This window comes from Chlorocebus sabaeus, chromosome 8, assembly GCF_047675955.1.
Source record: "Chlorocebus sabaeus isolate Y175 chromosome 8, mChlSab1.0.hap1, whole genome shotgun sequence".
NCBI classification, from domain to species: domain Eukaryota; kingdom Metazoa; phylum Chordata; class Mammalia; order Primates; family Cercopithecidae; genus Chlorocebus; species Chlorocebus sabaeus.
Genome location: NC_132911.1, coordinates 77002799 through 77021064, shown reverse-complemented (window position 1 = coordinate 77021064; position 18266 = coordinate 77002799). Strand labels below are relative to the sequence as shown.

The 18266-nt window shown below is 37.0% G+C and overlaps 1 protein-coding gene and 1 non-coding gene across 4 annotated transcripts in view; one reads left to right on the top strand and one right to left on the bottom strand.

The window, feature by feature from the left end:
• Positions 1-18266, bottom strand: part of TERF1 (telomeric repeat binding factor 1) — a 39163-nt gene that overhangs the window by 13082 nt on the left and 7815 nt on the right. Inside the window, exons 3-8 of one of the 3 annotated variants that reach the window (XM_008000865.3) lie at positions 12773-12894; positions 11277-11363; positions 8615-8764; positions 6858-6970; positions 3462-3521; positions 1700-1794 (exon numbers count right to left, since the gene is read on the bottom strand). In XM_008000865.3, the coding sequence (XP_007999056.3) occupies positions 1700-1794; positions 3462-3521; positions 6858-6970; positions 8615-8764; positions 11277-11363; positions 12773-12894 (627 nt within the window). Of the gene's footprint in view, positions 1-1695; positions 1795-3461; positions 3522-6857; positions 6971-8614; positions 8765-11276; positions 11364-12772; positions 12895-18266 lie in introns of all 3 variants that reach the window. The other 2 variants (XM_008000866.3, XM_073018159.1) reach the window with 2 other exon arrangements.
• Positions 14494-14597, top strand: LOC119625017 (U6 spliceosomal RNA). The gene has a single exon (XR_005241166.1). It is a non-coding gene; the product is annotated as a U6 spliceosomal RNA (small nuclear RNA).

Genomic DNA, 18266 nt, shown 5'->3' with positions numbered 1-18266 from the left:
TGCACTGCATTCCAGCCTGGGCAACAAAGTAAGACTCTGTCTCCAAAAACAGATAAAGAAGAGAAAAAAAGGTTTAGCACAAACAAAATTACTATCCTCAAACTATAAAGAGGGGGTACCTGGGTACCACTGAAGTACACCAGATTTTTTTTAAGAAAACATTACTGACACCTAATAAAATGTGCTAAAACTCAAAGACCTTATAGACTCAATAGCCACAGTCACTGTCAAGCCTGTCTGCAATGAGTTTATAGTCTTCAAATTTGCTGATAAACCATGTTTTATCTCTTTTGAGACAGTCTCGCTCTGTCACACAGGCTGCAGTGCAACCTCCACCTTCTGGGTTCAAACTGGATTCTCGTGCCTCAGCCTCCCGAGTAGCTGGAATTACAGGCAGGCACCACCACGCCTGGCAAATTTTTTCTATTTTTAGTAGAAACGGGGTTTCGCCATGTTGCCTAGGCTGGTCTCAAACTCCTAAGCTCTTCAGGTAATCCATCTGCCTCACAGTCCCAAAGTGCTAGGATTAAAGGTGTGAGTCACTGCGGCTGGCCTACATTTCCTTTTCTCTGAATTTCGCACTATGAAATTAAGTGTCTAGGAAAATGCTCACATTATTCTCATTTAAAATGATTCCCAGCTGTCTTGCAGCAATAAGTGTAGAAAATCAATCTTGGAACTCCACCAACATTAAGCACATAACTTTACTGAGTTTCCATTTTCTCATCTTTAAAATGGGAATGATATCTATGAATGTAAATATTTTAGAGCTCTATTTACAAATATTTGCTAATGGTTGCCATGTCATCAGCCATCAGGTATAAACAAATTTATTCTATAATATTTACTGCAGGCCTATCATTTGCCTGGCATCAAGATGGTACCTTATGAGCATGGAGAAATAAACCTAATTTCATTATGTCTATTATTTTTATCAATAAGTATTTATATTTAGATCCATATTAAAAATCTCAATATCAGTTCAGTACCTAAAATATTAATGTGGGGTCAATAAACATTTGTTAAATGAATACATACCAAAAAGAAACTTGTAATTTGCTAATTCAACACTCTCAGACTTTATAAAACATAACTACTGTGAATAACAAGAATCAACTGTACTTAATGTTTCTGAAAAGTAACTACAGTCATGCATTGCTTTACAAGGGAGACATGTTCTGAGAAATGGGTCGTTGGGTTATTTTGTCCTTATGTGAACATTAAGAGTACACTTACACAAACATACATATATATACATATATATTCATATAGAAAACCCACGGTTCCCAGTACCATTGCTAATTATCAATCATTTCCCCTACTTGATATGCAATGCCAATATCAAGTGCCACATTATCAAGTTTCTATATATGCTCCATTACATTATTACAGGATCAACATCCTATATGCAATGCAGTCTGTCTTTGACTGAAATGTCATGATGTGGCATATGACTATATTTGAAGTTGCTGGACACAGTCAAGGTAGAAAAGCAGTGTACCAAAAGAACTCTAAGCTAGACAGTCAAAATAGCTAACTTTCTCAATTAAACACTACTTCAATTAACTTTATGAAGTCAAGACTTTGTGCTTCAGTTTTCTGAAGTGTGTGCTTTTTTGTTATAGTAGTAAAGTCAACAGCTGGGTTGTCTGAGGACACATCAATTCTCCCCCTCTAAAACTGTTATAACAGTACTCACTTTGAAGAGTTCCTATTCTTCTTTCTTTCTTATTATTAAAGTCTTGTTGCTGGGTTTCATGTTGCAACTTAGATAAGAAAAGATTCTTGTGAGACCTAAAATAAAACACGAAGTTTGTAATTGGTTCCAAAAAGATTAGTAAAGCAATGGAAAAAAGGTAAATGATTTGCCTTAATCTGTTCTAGGATCTTCTATTAATACTTTGGCCTACTTCCTTTGGTGCTCTCCCTGCTTAGTGCCCCATCTTAACCTGTGGCCTCTTAAGATTTCTGTTGCCTCTCTCATCTTTCTCTATCTGATCTACTCAGCAGAAATCAAGATGGTTTTTGACGTCTCAGAAGAAGCAGGCAAAAAAAAAAAGAAAAAGAAAAAAAAAAAAAAGACAAGACTCTTTTGGCCTTCCAATTAGATACATCAAGGAAAAAACATCCTTAAACTACAAAGTATTAGCTTTCATTCTCTCTTAAGGCTTTTATTTCCCCAAAGACGGATTTCAAAATTGCTTTACATAATGGCAGGTATCACTTGATTATCTTTACAGCTTCCAAAAAGAGTTTTGAAAGGTAAGGCTGTTTGGAAACACAGGATGTGGCATCATTTTTTTAAAAAACCCTGCCAAATTGGTATTATATTAATCCAATTTTATGAAGGAGCAAACTAAGATTCAAAAAGCAGTTCACTTAAGCTTAGGCAGCTGTATTACCTCTACCTAAAATGTAGGTTCTTTTAGCTATACTTTTATCCGTATAGATACTCTATGTGACCAGCTATCCTTTCTCTCTTCCCCTCTCTCCCTCCTTCCCAAGACTTTCTATTGTCCTTTCTGGAATGTCATTCTCAATCTCTTCAACCATTCCTCCCTGCTCTTTGCCTTGTCTAAAATCTAGCTTTCCCCTGGGGACAATGTTTCTCTTCTTGATAGCCTTCTCAAGTAGAGATTGGCTTCATCTTCCACCCTCCATAAACTAGAGGATGCCAGAGACAGCAGTTTTCATTTCCTAATGAATGCCACTTTCAAGATCCTGCTTCCATAGAAACTTCAGCCTTGAGGATTCATGCCACTGAGATATATCACCTTCGATCATTCTTCACAGCCATTCACCATCTTTCCAAGCACTTCTTCATCATTCACAGATCTTTCTCTACATCTAAGTGCTGCTATTATGAATTATTTCAGTATTCTCACGGACAATTCATATACCATCTTGGCCTCTCAATTCCTCATGTCCAATCACCTCTTCCACATGAAGTCAGCCACCTCCTCCCACAGTTCCACTTGTGATCCCAACTGCTCTATCTTATAAATCATTCATGCAGACTTTCTGCCCTCTGGACAGGTTATATTGTCTGTCACAGTGATTCTATTAGATCGAATAAAGTTTTTCAAGTAACTTTGATAATATTGGCATTGGGGCATTCATTAGAAATGTAATCCCCATCCCCTTCCTGCCCCAGTATCGTATCTTTGTTTCTATGACAGGTAAGTGTTTACTAAACATCTGTTTTAAGCTCAAGAACTCCCTATATGTGTATTCCAATAAGGGCTTTGTAGAAACAATGTGAAACAACCCAGTCTCAGAAGCAAGTCTCTACAGTTTGGAATTGCAAGATGTCTCAGAGTCTTTGAATATCTGTTGGGCTAAGTAGGACCCTGAGATATTCTTTCAATTGTACCATTTATGTGGTAGTTATATTAGGTCTGCATGAATTGCTTCAATCAAAGATTTGAAAGACAAAGAAGAAAAATGTCAATTTACTTCACCTCAATAAGGATACTGTACCCTCTGAGGATTCAGTTACCGCAGACTGTTTGTCACTAACACTTTAAAAGAAGAAAAAACTTGTAAGAATGTAAACAAAAGAAACTTTTCATAAGGGTAGTACTTTCCACATAGTCAAGACATATTTCAATTTATAAAAAATAACTTTGGAAAGAAACCTCGGTAACACTGGGACATACACAGTCCATTACAACATGGCTAATTTTTGTCCAGACATGCTTATACTTATAAGAGCTATCAAATCAAGCTTCTCCAGACATAAGCAAAATTAATGCTGTAGTCAAGCATTTATAATAACACTCTTTCAAAAATTCTTCCATGGCACTTTATTTCCATGAATTCAAGTTTTAAAAACTGCTTTATTAAGGTATAACTGATACATAAAAAGCACAGCACATGTTTAAAGTATACAATTTGATGGGCTCAATTTTAATTTATGGTTCTCCCCACCAGTCTCCAAGTGAACTTTTGGGAATTGATTAAGTTCCCATTTGCTATAGTTAAAATGGTTTCCACACACAACATGACTATTTACACCTCCATGCTTTCACTGGTACTATTCCTCTCTCCTAAAATGGTATTTCCTCTTCTATCCATCTGTAAAAATCTTAACCATCCTACAAAAGCCCCTGTTCAAGGTTAGTATCTCCATGAAGCTGTCCATCTCAACTATTTTAGCACTGTGTTAGATATTTTAAGTAATCTAGAGATGACTTAAAGTATATGGGAGGATGTATGTAGGTAATATGCAAATATGACACCTTTTTTTTTTTTTTTTTTTTTTTTTTTTTTGAGACAGGGTCTTGCAGAGGGTCAGCCAGGCTGGAGTGCAGTGGCACAAACATAGCTTACTGCAGACCTCCCAGGCTCAAGCGATCCTCTCACCTAAGCCTCTCAAGTAGTTGGCACTACAGGCATGCACCACCAAGACTGGTTAATTTTTGTAAAGACAAGGTTCTGCCATGTTGCCTAAGCTGGTCTCAAACTCTTGGGCTCAAGTGATCCTCCTGCCTCAGCCTTTCAAAGTGCTGGGATTACAGGTGTGAGCCACTGTTCCCGGCTATTACACCATTTTTGTAAGACACTTGAGCATCTGCAGATTTTGGTATTCACGGAGGGTGGATGTCCTAGGACGAATCCCCTTCAAACACCAACGAACAACTGTATAAGCTTTATCAGAGCAAAATATTTGTTTCATCTAGTCTTCATAACATGGGGGTTTCAATTTTTCTAGGATTTGTCTGACCTCACAATCACACTTCTGATTCTATACTTGCTTTACTTGAACCCTTATTGGTAACTGTCCTGACACTGGTGATTTAATGCTTTATTTGCCCTGGTTCTGCTTCCAGGATGGTTTTGGTATTTGCTCAATTCTTCATCTTTACCCTGTTTCTAGTTTTAGTTTTGTTCCCTGTAACTACTGTACAGCAAGTTCTAATGTATACCTGGTAATGAATTAGGCAACAAGGATACCAAGCTAATTAAGATGCTTCAAAGCTAAGTAAGAACCTTCAAATAATTCTCAATCTAGTGAAAGAATCAGGTAAACAGATAAGTTACTAACGAAGATAAGTCCTTTTATAGAGATGTATGCTATGAAAGCACAGAAGTAACAACTCTGATTACAGAGCTGGGAAAGACTTCATCCAGGTGATCTCTGAGATAGATTGAATAGCAAGTAAGAGCTTGCCTTGGAGAAAATAAAATGATAGGAATTCAAATAGAAGGAACAAAGCAAGGGCAGAGGTATGAACACTTCTAACATTTTAAGATCAGGGAGAAGTTCTGTGCTGCTAGAAAGTATGATGTACGTGGACAGGGAGGGGTTCATGCTTAGGGATAAGACTGTATATTAAAAAAAATACAATGGGTCTACGTAAGGCTTTATAAGCCATGGCAATAAATTCTGACTCATCTAGTAGGAAATAGGAGCCAAAAAGTTTTTAAGCTGGGAGTGATCTAAAGAGATTTATTTTTTTGGAAGCTAACTCTGGAAGTTATGTCAAGGATGGATTTGAATGGTACAAAGCTATATAGATAAAAATAGATTGGAGAAGCATTTCTGAGGTGGGGTTCTTAATACTTGGAGAGACAGCTGGATGTGTGAGGTTAAAGAGAGGCAGGGTGTAGAGAGGCAAATGAGAACATGAAGAGTTCTGTTCGGTACACATGGATTGCACTGTGTGTGTGTCTAGGAGAGCATCTGAAATAAGTGGGTAGTACTATGTAAGGAGAGTCCATAGGAAGTGTGCTTGTCATTATCTGTAAGAACCATGGTATTAGCAGTATAATCATGAGCAGGATGGCTTGCCCACAAGAATGTATTGGGTATTAGTATCATTAAACTTTGATTTTTGAAACAAAATGAAATAATTGGGCCAATAAATATGGAATCTCTACTTCTTAAACTGGGTTTTAGAAAAAAGTACATCAATGTGAAATAATACTTTAGTACAGCCTTTGGAGACATGAAAGGAACAGGTCATGCTTTGACAGGCAGGAACAATAGGAGGGACCACTATAAGATGACAGAGCCTCAGTCCTAAGATGTGACAAGTGCAGTGTAGATCCAACTTGAACCCCAATCTCTGCCTCTAAATAAGATGGGGTCCCTGCAACATTTAGGTCTTGGTCCCAAGAAGAAAGTAATATTACATCCATTTCCAAATATACCCATCCAGAGACCACAGAGATTTGATTATCTGGCCTTGGTTTAAGGTAGAAGAACAGAGAAAACAGACCATGGGTTCAATAGGAAAGAAGATCTTTATAATATCAGAGTTATAGCTTCCTCAATAGGGGAAGATACTTAAGCTTCTAAAACAAAAGACAAAATCACCCCTGAAAATCCCTAAAGAAAAAATAATTTTGGAGACTTAACATATCTCTCAATATACAGGACTGACACAGCTTGTTTTCCTCCAGTATTAAAGCAAATCACTATTTCTTCAGTCAAGCACCAGATGAAGTAGTGAGCTTACCCTTAGAGAAGATATACGAATAATATCTTAATATACTAGACTCTTAGTACAGTGAAACATGAATCACATAATGAGAACATGTAAAATCTAAAAACAACTAAGGGGCACAGGAGTCCAACCTCACCTTTGTTCCTAAGCATACCCTCAGTAAGAATGGTAAACTATCCACATTATTTAAACTGTAGTATTTTCTTATTCTCTACTTTTGCTTGGCATATGTAGTTTGCACAGGTCATGAAATAACTCTACAGTACTCCAAATACCTAAATGTTAATCATCAGCAAGATAACATGCTACTCAAAAATTATTTTTAACAAAAAGACTCGCATCAATTTTACATAAAGACAGAACATTCATAAAACAAAGAATACACAAATTGATTAAATTACAAACCTTTTTCTTGTATCCAAATTAGCTTCAGTTTCCATTTCAACATCATTACCATTAGGTTTATCTTGAGAAGTTATTGTTCTTGTTCTTTTACTTTCTACTACTTTTGCTGCTGCCTTAAAAAATGGTGTGTGTGGAAGTAGGAGGATAGGAAGAAATGCATTAAGCCATTTTAAACAAATAGCATTAAATTAAGCCTTGTAATTCTTTGATAGTCATAGCCAATATATCTGTTCACAGGCCAATAAAGGGCACTGTGTTGTTATTTTCACCAATAATTATGACACTGCCAGCAGCTACATTAGCTATCTGCTTGGTTTATCAGCATTATGAAGGTGGTCTTCCCTTGTAAATATATTTGATAGACAAAATGCTCTCTAGGCAATTTTTAAGAGAAAAGGCTGCATGAAAAAAAATATAAATTCTATATATTTTGAAATAAAAATTATCTCAATCAAGATGCTCCACTATAACACTGTCAACTCAAAACTTCTAAGGTCAAGACAGAGAATAAAATGTTATTAGAAAAATTTTATTGTTGTTTGAGACAGGGTCTCACTTTGTCACCCAGGCTGGAGTGCAGTGACTCAATCTCAGCTCACTACAGCCTCAACCTCCTGGGTTCAAGCGATCCTTCTGCCTTAGCCCACAAGTAGCTGGGACTACAGGCGTGCACCACTATGCCTGTTTAAATTTTTGTATTTTTTTTTATAGAGACGGGGTTTTGCCATGTTGCCCAGGCTGGTCTCAAACTCCTGGGCTCAAGCGATCTACCCATTTCAGCCTCCCAAAGTGCTGGGACTACAGGCATGAGCCACTGTGCCTGACCAGAAATATCTTTTTTTTAAAGACAGGGTCTCGTTTTGTCACCCTGGCTGGAGTGCAGTATCTCAATCTCAGGTCACTACAGCCTCAATCCCCCAAAAGTAGCTGGGACTACAGGTGTATGCCACCATGCCCAGCTATTATTATTATTATTATTATTTTTTTTTGAGACAGACTCTTGCTCTATCGCCCAGGCTGGAGTGCAGAGGGGCCATCTTGGCTCACTGCAAACACGCCATTCTCCTGCCTCAGCCTCCGGAGTAGCTGGGACTACAGGCGCCCGCCACTACGCCCGTCTAACTTTTTTGTATTTTTTTAGTAGAGAGGGGGTTTCACCGTGTTAGCCAGGATGGTCTGGATGACCTGACCACGTGATTCACCCGCCTCGGCCTCCCAAAGTGCTGGGATTACAGGCGCAAGCCACCGTGCCGGCCCAGCTAATTTTTTTGTAGACAAGGGGTTTCACTATGTCGCCCAGGCTAGTCTCGAACTCCTGAAACTTGGCCTCCCAAAGTGCTAGGATTATAAGCATGAGCCACTGCACCTGGCCTAGAAAAATTTTAAAAGGCCCTTCTTTAATGCAATTCTACTTTTCCCCAAAAATGTGTTTAAAAACGTCTTTAAAATTTACTTAAATTACAATGAATATTTGCTTTTGCCTATTTCTTATTTTTAATTCATTCTAAGTTTTCCCTTCAACTTTTTCTTTTGAAAATTTTCCTAAACTAATTTTGAAAAGTTACAAAAGTACTACAAAGATCACTCATAAATCTTTTAGTGAGGTCCACAAAATGTAACATTTTACCACACCTTTCTACAAAACCACAACAAAAAATTCCCATTAGCTTTAAAGGATTTCTATTTCAAGTATTCTCCTTTATTATAACATTTCCTTTAAGTCTATTATTAGAGTCACTCTTGAATAATATGTATACCTTCATTAGAAAGGTTGACGATTTTTCACTTAGCACATAATTCACATAACTCTTAATTTTCTCCATCATGTGGTTGTAGCTGAAGTGTTGAAAAAAGGAATGAAATGTATCTTTCTGAGAGATTATCATAAGCAATTTGCTTTTGAGAGGCTAAAGAAAACAGAAGAAATGAATTAACATAAATCACACAAAGTTACAGATACAAGGATTTTTGTCATATATTATTTAATTAGAAAGAAATCACTTTATAAACTCAGAGACACAGATACTTTTAAAATTAAGTTTTAAATGGCATGCTAATGTACTTTTTTCTTACTACTTCTGGCCTCTCCTCATTTAAAAAAATATTTTATATTTTAGACAGATGCAAAGAGATATGTGTTATAAACCAGAGTACCCACTACCCAGTTTAAGAAATAAAACATAATCGATATGGTTAAAATCCCTGTTTACTACCATAATCTGATTGTATCCCCTTTTCTCTCCTCACTGTAACCATTACCTGAATTTAGAATTCACCATTCCCATGAATTCCTTTACTTGCACTACGTACGTGTATCCACAAATAACACGTAGCATTGCTTAGCATGGTTTTAACTCTACAAATGGTGTTGTACGATCTGTATTCTTTTGAAACTTGCTACATTTTAGTCAACTCTATGTTTACAATATTTATCCATGCTGATTTGATATTCCTAGAAGTAGTTATTTTTGCCATTATGAAGTACTACATTGATCAAAAACATCACGTATTCATCCATTCTTCAAACCTACTGAGGGATTTAGGCTACTTGAAATTACTGTATTGCTCTTCAACATGTTTCTACATTATCTTCTGTGCATTGTATGTGTTTTCCTTGGACAGTAGCTCTTTCAATACTGGCTGCACAATAAAAGCTGTAGAACTTTAAAAAAATTCTTAGGCTCAATCTCAGAGCAATTATCTCAGGAAGGCCTTGGTTTTTTGTTGTCTTTAAAGCTTTATGGCTTTTAAAATATGCAGTTAAAAGTGAAACCAGCTATTCTAGGGTATTGTCTAGAAGTGGAATTGCTGGAATGCATGCTTAAAAGATTTTGCTAAAATGATCTCCCAAAGAAGTACCAATATACAGTCTTGAAAGGAAGTTATGGCAGGCAGTACAATCATTTCTCAATTTGTTGAGACAACTATTGGTATTCTAAGACATTTTAATTGATGCCAGTCTAAGGGATGGGAAGTAGTGTTTCAATATAGTACTTAATATTGCTCTAATGAGGCAACATTAATATTAGTGAGGTTAAGTACTTATCTTAACCTCTTAATATTTCCTGGCCGTCAGTTTTCCTCTTCTGGGAAGTATGAGGAGAGTAGAATTTTCAGTAGTCTCATAGTGCTATGGAGAAAATATAAGGGTAGGAAACCCAAAAGACATATCATGCTATTGGCTGAAATTTCTGGAGGGCTATACCCCAGGGACAGGGTTATAGTAGAGATAGACAAAGCCTTGCCAAAACTGCCCAACCTACTCTCAACTAGGCCCAGGTTCCTTATTGGATTAAGGTAGCCACTCTCCAAATCTTTCTACTAACGTTATCAAAAGGTGCTCAATCTGATTATTCATCAGGGAAACAAATTAAAATCCAACGGGACAGCACTACATATTTGCCTGAATGGCTAAAATGAAAACCCAGATGTAAGATCTGTGGAGCCACTAGAATTCTTTTACACTACTGGAGGAATTGACATAACTACTTTGGAAAACAGCTTGGCAATATCTACTAAAACTGAGTATGTACACACCTTATGACTCATCAGTTCTACTCTTCATATAAACCCAAAAGAAATGCAGGTATTTCTTCCACAAAATGTATGGGGGAAAAAAAGTTGCACCTGCACTGAACATATACAGACTTTTTTGTATCTTTTTGTTCCTAAACAGTACAACTATTTACACTGTATTAGTTATTATAATCTAGAGATGATTTAAAGTATACAGGAGGATGTACATATGTTATATGCAAGTACTATACTATTTTATTATTTATTTACTTTTAGAGACAGGGTCTTTCTCAGTTGCTTAGGCTGGAGCACAGCGGCAGCATTATAGCTCACTGCAGCCTTGACTTCCTGGGCTGAAGCAATCCTCCCACCTCAGGACTATAGTATTGCACCACCACACCTCGCTGATTTTTAATTTTTTCGTAGAGAACAGGGTCTCGCTGTTTTACCCAGGCTGCTCTTGAACTACTGACCTCAAATGGTCCTACTGCCTCAGCCTCCTAAAGTACTGGTATTATAGGCATGAGCTATTGCACCCAGCCTCTTTTTACTTTTTTAATATGACTACTGGAACATTTTATTTATTTTTCATTATTTATTATTTCTTTTTTTTGGAGAGATGAGGATCTCCCAATGTTGCCCAGGCTGTCTCAAATGTCTGAGCTCAAGGGATCATCCCACCTCAGTCTCCCAAAGTGCTGGAATTATAGGTGTAAGCCACTGCATCCAGCTTATTAGAAAATTTTAAATCACATATGTGACTTGCATAGTTTTTCTATTGCACAGTATTATTCTATACTGTTTAAAAGATAAAGCATTTATTTTCTCCTCCAATTTTCTTTCAGTTTTCCTCATTCTACATAAACAGTTCTAAAATTATATGGTTTTAATTTAAATAATTACCATATAAGAATTTGGATCACCAAATATTCTTTCAAAGACTTCTTCTGCTTCTTTAAAGTTGCCATTTTCCATACAAACAGCTATAGCCTAAAAGATGAAAAATACCAACCTTAGACTGCGTTTAAAAATATCTAATAGTTACTTAATTATTAAGATAACTGAGGTAAGTCTGAAATCCTCTGTTGAAAACATTTTTATGTAGTTTAATAATTTTAATTTGATAAAAGATACTTTTTCAAAGACAAAATAAGTGTCGCTTGAAATGACATGAAAAATTTGCACTGGTCCCATGCACATTTACTCATAAATGCCCAGCATTCTATCTCTAATTTAGACCAAATCAAAAGCATGTATTAGTAAATAAATTAGAAGCCATACCATGGACATTTAGGACCTAAATATTAATTTTGAGTAAAAGGGAAATAAGAGGAGGTAGATGATGTTTGTGATGATTAGGATACATAAAATTTGCTAGTCAGAATCCCTGGAAAATATCTAATACAAACCTAAGAAGCTAGATGTTTTTGAATGATCATTTTTTTCACACATTGGCATTTTTGGTAACAGGGTAAGACAGGACCACTATTACCATCTGGGTAGCTATGTAAACTTGGTAAGCTACTTAGCCTCTTGATGCCCCAGTTACCTTATATGTAAAATGGTGGAAACAGTAGTACCTATTTCATCAGATTATTATGAGGACATAAGAATTTTATGTGAAAGAGTTTAGAACAGTGCCTGGCAAACAGTAAGGAATATATTAAATGTCTGCTATAAACTTTGTCACCCATTTGACTTTACAGTAGTGTATTAAGAAAGACTTGCTTTCTCTAGCAGTCTAAAAGATTGCAATAACATGATAAATCTCTTTGCTCTGGGTTGAATTCATAAAGGAAGCAGTCGTTTTTCTGCCCATTTTCTTTTCTTCAGGTCCTAATTCTACTTGACTATCACCACACTAATTCCTGGGAAGGTGGGGAATGACCTGGCTTTTCTTTTCTATTCAACCTGAAAATAAATTTTTAAAATCCTCAAGAGAAAAAGTTTAACTAAGAAAGTACCCAGTATTTGCTCTGACTGCTAGCTACTGTATCTTTGAATGACTTTTTTAGACTACTCACTGTCTACTAAAATTCTCCCTACATGGTTAAAATTTTACATACTCTTGATTAGAAAAATCTAAAATTTACCATTAATTAAAAATATTATCTACTTTTTCCATAATCTTTAAATATCAATTGGAAGAGCACAAATCCCTGGTTTTAAAATTTTCCACAACATGGGGGCAACATATACTTAAGTATGGAACATTAAGTTCCAGCCCCCAGTGATCATGTTAAGGCTATAAACCAAAGGTCAAATTTCTGAAGAGAAACAATACATTAAATTTTACTATTGCTCAACCTCTACTAGGTTTCTCTTAATTTCTTTTAAGTGTTAAATGTTCTTATTTTCTAGAAATATAATAATCATAAGCATAAGTTATTTATTCATACCTGAATTTTAATTAAATTCTGTATTTCTTCGTGAAGTTTGTCATGTTCCTTTTCAATTGAACCCCAAATCATCAGGGCTGATTCCAAGGGTGTAATTCGTTCATCATTTTCAAACTGTGCATCTTTTAAAAACAGAACAAAAATAAGTAACTCAGAAAGCTAAGTAGAACTTTGTCAGTTTTTAATAACACATTCCTTTAAATATTTATTGAGTATATACTATGTGCTAGGTGCTCCTCGTTTATATCAGTTTAGAGAAGTGATTTTATTTTCTAAGTTAATTTTCTCATTAAGATCAATTTCAAATGGAAAAAGGTTGATGAGATTACAAACATTTGAAGATTTCTTTACAAAAATATGAATTTTAAAAACTAAACTATTTTACATAACATGTCATAGCAACAGAATTCTTAAGTGGTTCCTAAGTCTAATGCACTATAACAAACCTCAAGACAGGCCAGTTTTCTCACCTATAAAATGGTGAAAATAAATACTATCTCACAGAATTTATGTGACTATATAATGAGATAATAGTTGTACTATTATTAAGCTTTCCTAAAAGAATTATGATCAAGTTATTCAGAACAAAGACTCACAACAACTGATAACTAATTAGCAAATTACACAGCAACAACCCATTCGGACATTCAAGAGCCCTCACTATAATGTCTTATATGTCTAGCATCTACAGTCTACAATTCATTTAATAAATATTTATTGATCACTCACTATATATAGGCACTTGCCTAAAAACTTGGAATGTCTCAGTGAATAAGACAAAATCCCCACTTTTATGATGCTCACATGCTAATGAGAAATAAATACAGTTTCAGAGTAGTAAGGGCTAGAAAAAATAAAAAAGGTACTGGAAATGAAGAATGGTAGGGGAGGGGGAAGCTCTTTCAGACAGGTTAAAGACCTCTCTGAAGAAGTGACAGTGGGGCTGAGAACAGCATAACGTGAAGCAGAAGGAACAGTCACCCAAAGATCTAGAAGAAAAACATTCCAGAGGGAATGGCAAGTGCAAAGATCCTGAGGAGGAGTTTGATGTTCAAAGGGCAGGAAGAGCCAGGTGGGGGCGTGTGCCTGTAGTCTCAGTTACTCGGGAGGCTGAGGTGGGAGGACTGCTTGAGCCAGAAGTCTGAGGTTCAGTGAGTGATGATGACACCACAGCACTCCAGTATGAGTGACACAGTGAGACCCTGTCTTGAAAAAACAAATACAAAGGGCAGGAGGAAGGTCAGTAGGCAAGTTGGATGCACGCTCTTAGAAAGATGATGGAAGAGGCAAGTAGTTAATCAGTTTTAGAACTCATTTTGAATGTAGAATACAACCTGTTGATTGCATGTAGAGTATGAGGAAAAAATGGGGGACTCTTGGGTTTTAATAATTGGATAAATGGTGCTAACATTTACTATCCTAGGAAGCCTGGGTGAGGACCAAGTTTATGAAGTTGTATATGGAAATCAAGAGTTCTACTATCCAGGTAAACTACAATTTATTTTCAAAATAATGCTAATGTTTTCATTTTGTCTAGACTACCTTCCCCCACCCCCACACCACATCTGAGGATGTGGATAGACTACCATTTTTATACTTTCTTTCTGACAAAATCTAGCAATTCTTACAGGCATAGTGCAAACTCCACCTCTTTATTGAATTCTGTCCTTACCCCAGCAGCTAAGAGACTAGGAAATGTCCTTTCTCTAAATCTCCTGTATGTGCTTGCTTTGGCAGCACATATATAAAAATTGGAAGAATGCAGAGATTAGCATGGCCCCTCAACAAGGATGACATAAAAATCCATGAAGCGTTCCATTAATTAAAAAGAAATTCTTGTATCATTATTCCTTTTTTAATGCCTTGCAGTACTTTATACTTACCTCCACAACCCTATTAGATTTTAAAGTGTCTTGAAGACAAAAAACTTCATACTCTATCATGCATAATATTTCAAATTTTGGGGGGCAGGAGCCAGTTAGTGTATTTTTCTAAACCCCTGTAATCCTAGCACAGTTGTAGTCCCATAGCAAGTATGCAACAAATAAGCATAATAAAGAGAATTTTTTATTTTTATTTATTTATTTTTTGAGATGGTGTTTCGCTCTTTTGACCAGGCTAGAGTGAAGTGATGCGATCTCGGCTTACTGCAACCTCCACCCCCTGGGTTCAAGCAATTCTCCTGTCTCAGCCTCCCAAGTAGCTGGTGCCCATCCCACGCCTGGATAATTTTTGTACTTTTAGTAGAGATGGGGTTTCACCATGTTGGCCAGGCTGGTCTCAAACTCCTGACCTCAGGTGATCCACCCGCCTCGGCCTCCAAAAGTGCTGGGATTACAGGCGTGAGCTACCGAGTCCAACCGAATAAAGAGAATTTTAAATAGCACATCCTTTTTTCCTTTAAAAACCAGAGTGAGCAGGCAGTTTAAATATTTGTATTTTCAAATATTTTTACTTTATTTCCTGTTGTCCTCTCCAAATTGTTTTTCCAACATTTTAAATATAAAAATATATTCATTCACATACTAAGTCTCTTTACATTCCAGGTTGTGTCAGGTACTTAGGATACAAACATGAAGAAGACAGTTCCTGACCTTGTGGAATTCACATCCTAGCTATGGAGGAAGACATGCAGACAAACCAATATAACTGGTACTTTAATGGTATTGTGCATTATGCCAATGGTTCTCCATGTTTGCTATACCTCAGAAACATCTGAAGAGCTTTTGAAAAATACTGATGCATGGCCAGGCACGGTGGCCCATGCCTGTAATCCCAGCACTTTGGGAGGTGGATCTCGTGATCTACCGATCAAGAAATCGAGACCATCCTGGCAACATGGTGAAACTCTGTCTCTACTAATAATAGAAAAATTAGCCAGGCATGGTGGTGCACGCCTGTAGTCCCAGCTACTCGGGAGGCTGAGGCAGGAGAATCGCTTGAACCCAGGGGGTGGAGGTTGCAGTAAGCCAAGATGGTGCCACTGTACTCCAGCCTGGTGATGGAGCAAGACTCCGTCTCAAAAAAAAAAGAAAAAAAAAGAAAAAAAAAGAAAAAAAAAATATTGACGCCTACACCCATCTCCCAGAGATTAAATTCTCAAGCAGAATCTAGTGTATTTGAGGAACAGGGTATTCACTCTAAGTAGGAATACTAGAAGTGAATCCTTCATGAAACAGAAGTCATCCAAATTGGGGCATTTAGGATAAACAGATAAACTAAGTGTAGAGTACCAAGGATGGGAAGGAGAACACTTCAGAAAAATGGGGCAGCATAAGGTAAGAAAGGTGTACAAAAGATATTCATGCTAATAACTAACACTGAGTGTCAGGCACTGTGGCACTCGTTTTATACAGTAAGATCTGAGAGCTAGAGAGGTCACACACCTAGCAAGTAGTAGAAGCAGACACCAAGACACTTAAAAATCACTTACTGTGTCTCAAAAGTAGTAAAATGAAGATGCAAAGGTAGACTGCCTAATTTTTCTTCCTCATTTTTCATCTGTTTGCTTTCTTTCAGAAACTAATTTCAACATACATTTTCAAATAAGTATTTCTTGACTGACATTACTTAACCCTTCTCACTTATCTGCCTTCCTTCTTATAAATGTGACATATAGAAAAATGTATGTTAGCTCTTAGCTTCAAAAAATTTACAGTATAGACATTTACTTCCAGGTGGGATGTAGTATATGCAGCAAACAAAACACTCACACTACAACTAGAAAACAGTTAAACTCCAAAATCATGTTGCTAAAGACATGGGATAGCCATCGAAAGCAATGAAAATCAGATGAACTAAAATTCCAGAGAGAATCCCTTCTGAGGTGAGATGCTGATTCGCTGATTTTGCATAAGGTTGAGGATCCAGTGTACTCCAGCCAGAGCGACTTTACTGGGCAAAGACAAATAAGAACAGCTTTTGGTGGTTTCCTTGGGGCTGGCACAGTCGACTGGAAACTAGAGGAACTGCAAACATGATTGGTTTTTCTCCACAGGACATGTGCTGAGTTCCAGGGCAATGCAATAGGCTGTGGTAGAAAGGTACATTAAGTCTCCCAGAGTTTTGGGAGGCCTAGGCGGGAGGGTCACTTGAGGCCAGGAGTTCAAGACCAGCCTGGACAACATGAGACCTCGTCTCTACAAAATATTTAAAAATTAGCTGGGCCTGATAGTGCACCTGTAGTCCTAGCTACTCAGGAGACTGAGGTGGGAGGATCACGCGAGCTCAAGAGTTTGAGTCTGCAATAAGCTATGACGGCACCACTGCATTCCAGCCTGGGCCAGAGAGACACCCTGTCTAAAAAAAAAAAAAAGCTTAAAGTTCCATGAGAGGAGGATGACAAGCATTCCCCTTTAAGACATCTGCTGTATTTTGCAGCTACGTGGGGGTCTAAGGCCAAACATGTCCAATCTTGTCAAAGTTATGTGGGGTAGGAGACTAAACCCAATATGGTAGCTACTAGCCATACATAATTACTGAACAGCTAAAGTATGACTAGTTTGAATTGAGATGTACCTTAAGTATAAAATACACATGAGATTTCAAAGACTTACTCCAAAAACGGTAAAATATTTCATTTTTTTTTTAAGAGATGGGGGTCTTGATGTGCTGCCCAGGTTAGGGTACAGCGGTGTGATCATAGCTCACTGCAGCCTCAAACTCCTAGGCTCAAGTGATCCGCCCACCTCAGCCTTCCAGACCTGGGATTACAGGTGTGAGCCACATGCCTGGCCTTACTAACATTTTTTACACTGATTACTTGTTGACATAGTGTTTGAGAAATATTGAGTTAAATAAGATTATCAAAATTAATTCCACCTATTTTATTTATTTATTTTTTTAGCTACACCTGCTGGAATGGGGATTTCTAAATTTCATGATAGAGTTTCATTCTGTCACTCAGGCTGAAGTGAAGTGGCACAATCACAGCTCACCACAGCCTCAACCTCCTGGGCTCAAACGATCCTCCTACCTGGTCTCCTGAGCACCACATTAATTTTTTAAATTTTTTGTAGAGACAGGGTCTCGCTATGTTGCCTAGGCTGGTGTCAAATTCTTAGGCTCAAGCGATCCGCCTGCCTAGGTCTCCCAAAGCACTGGGATTACAGGTGTGAGTCACTATGCCTGGCCTACTTTTCTTAACATAGCTATTAGAAATTTTTAAATTAGACATGTGGCTCACATATCTCTATTAGCAGTGCCACTATAGAGCAAAAAAAAAAAAAAAAAAAAAGGGCTTATGTATAGCTGAAAATTCAACACATAAAATTTTAAATGCTGCTTCAGTTGAGTGTATTATGGTGAAATACATTGATTCTTGATAGCTAACCCTTGCCCATTATATCTAGGATATATCCAAAAGAGTATCCTGGTAAATTCCAAGATTAAACCATGAGATCACACATAAAATCTGGATTCCCTCTGCCTTTTTTGGAGAAAAGGTTATCCAGGAAGCAACTAAGATGTACTGAACAACTGCTATGTGTAAAGC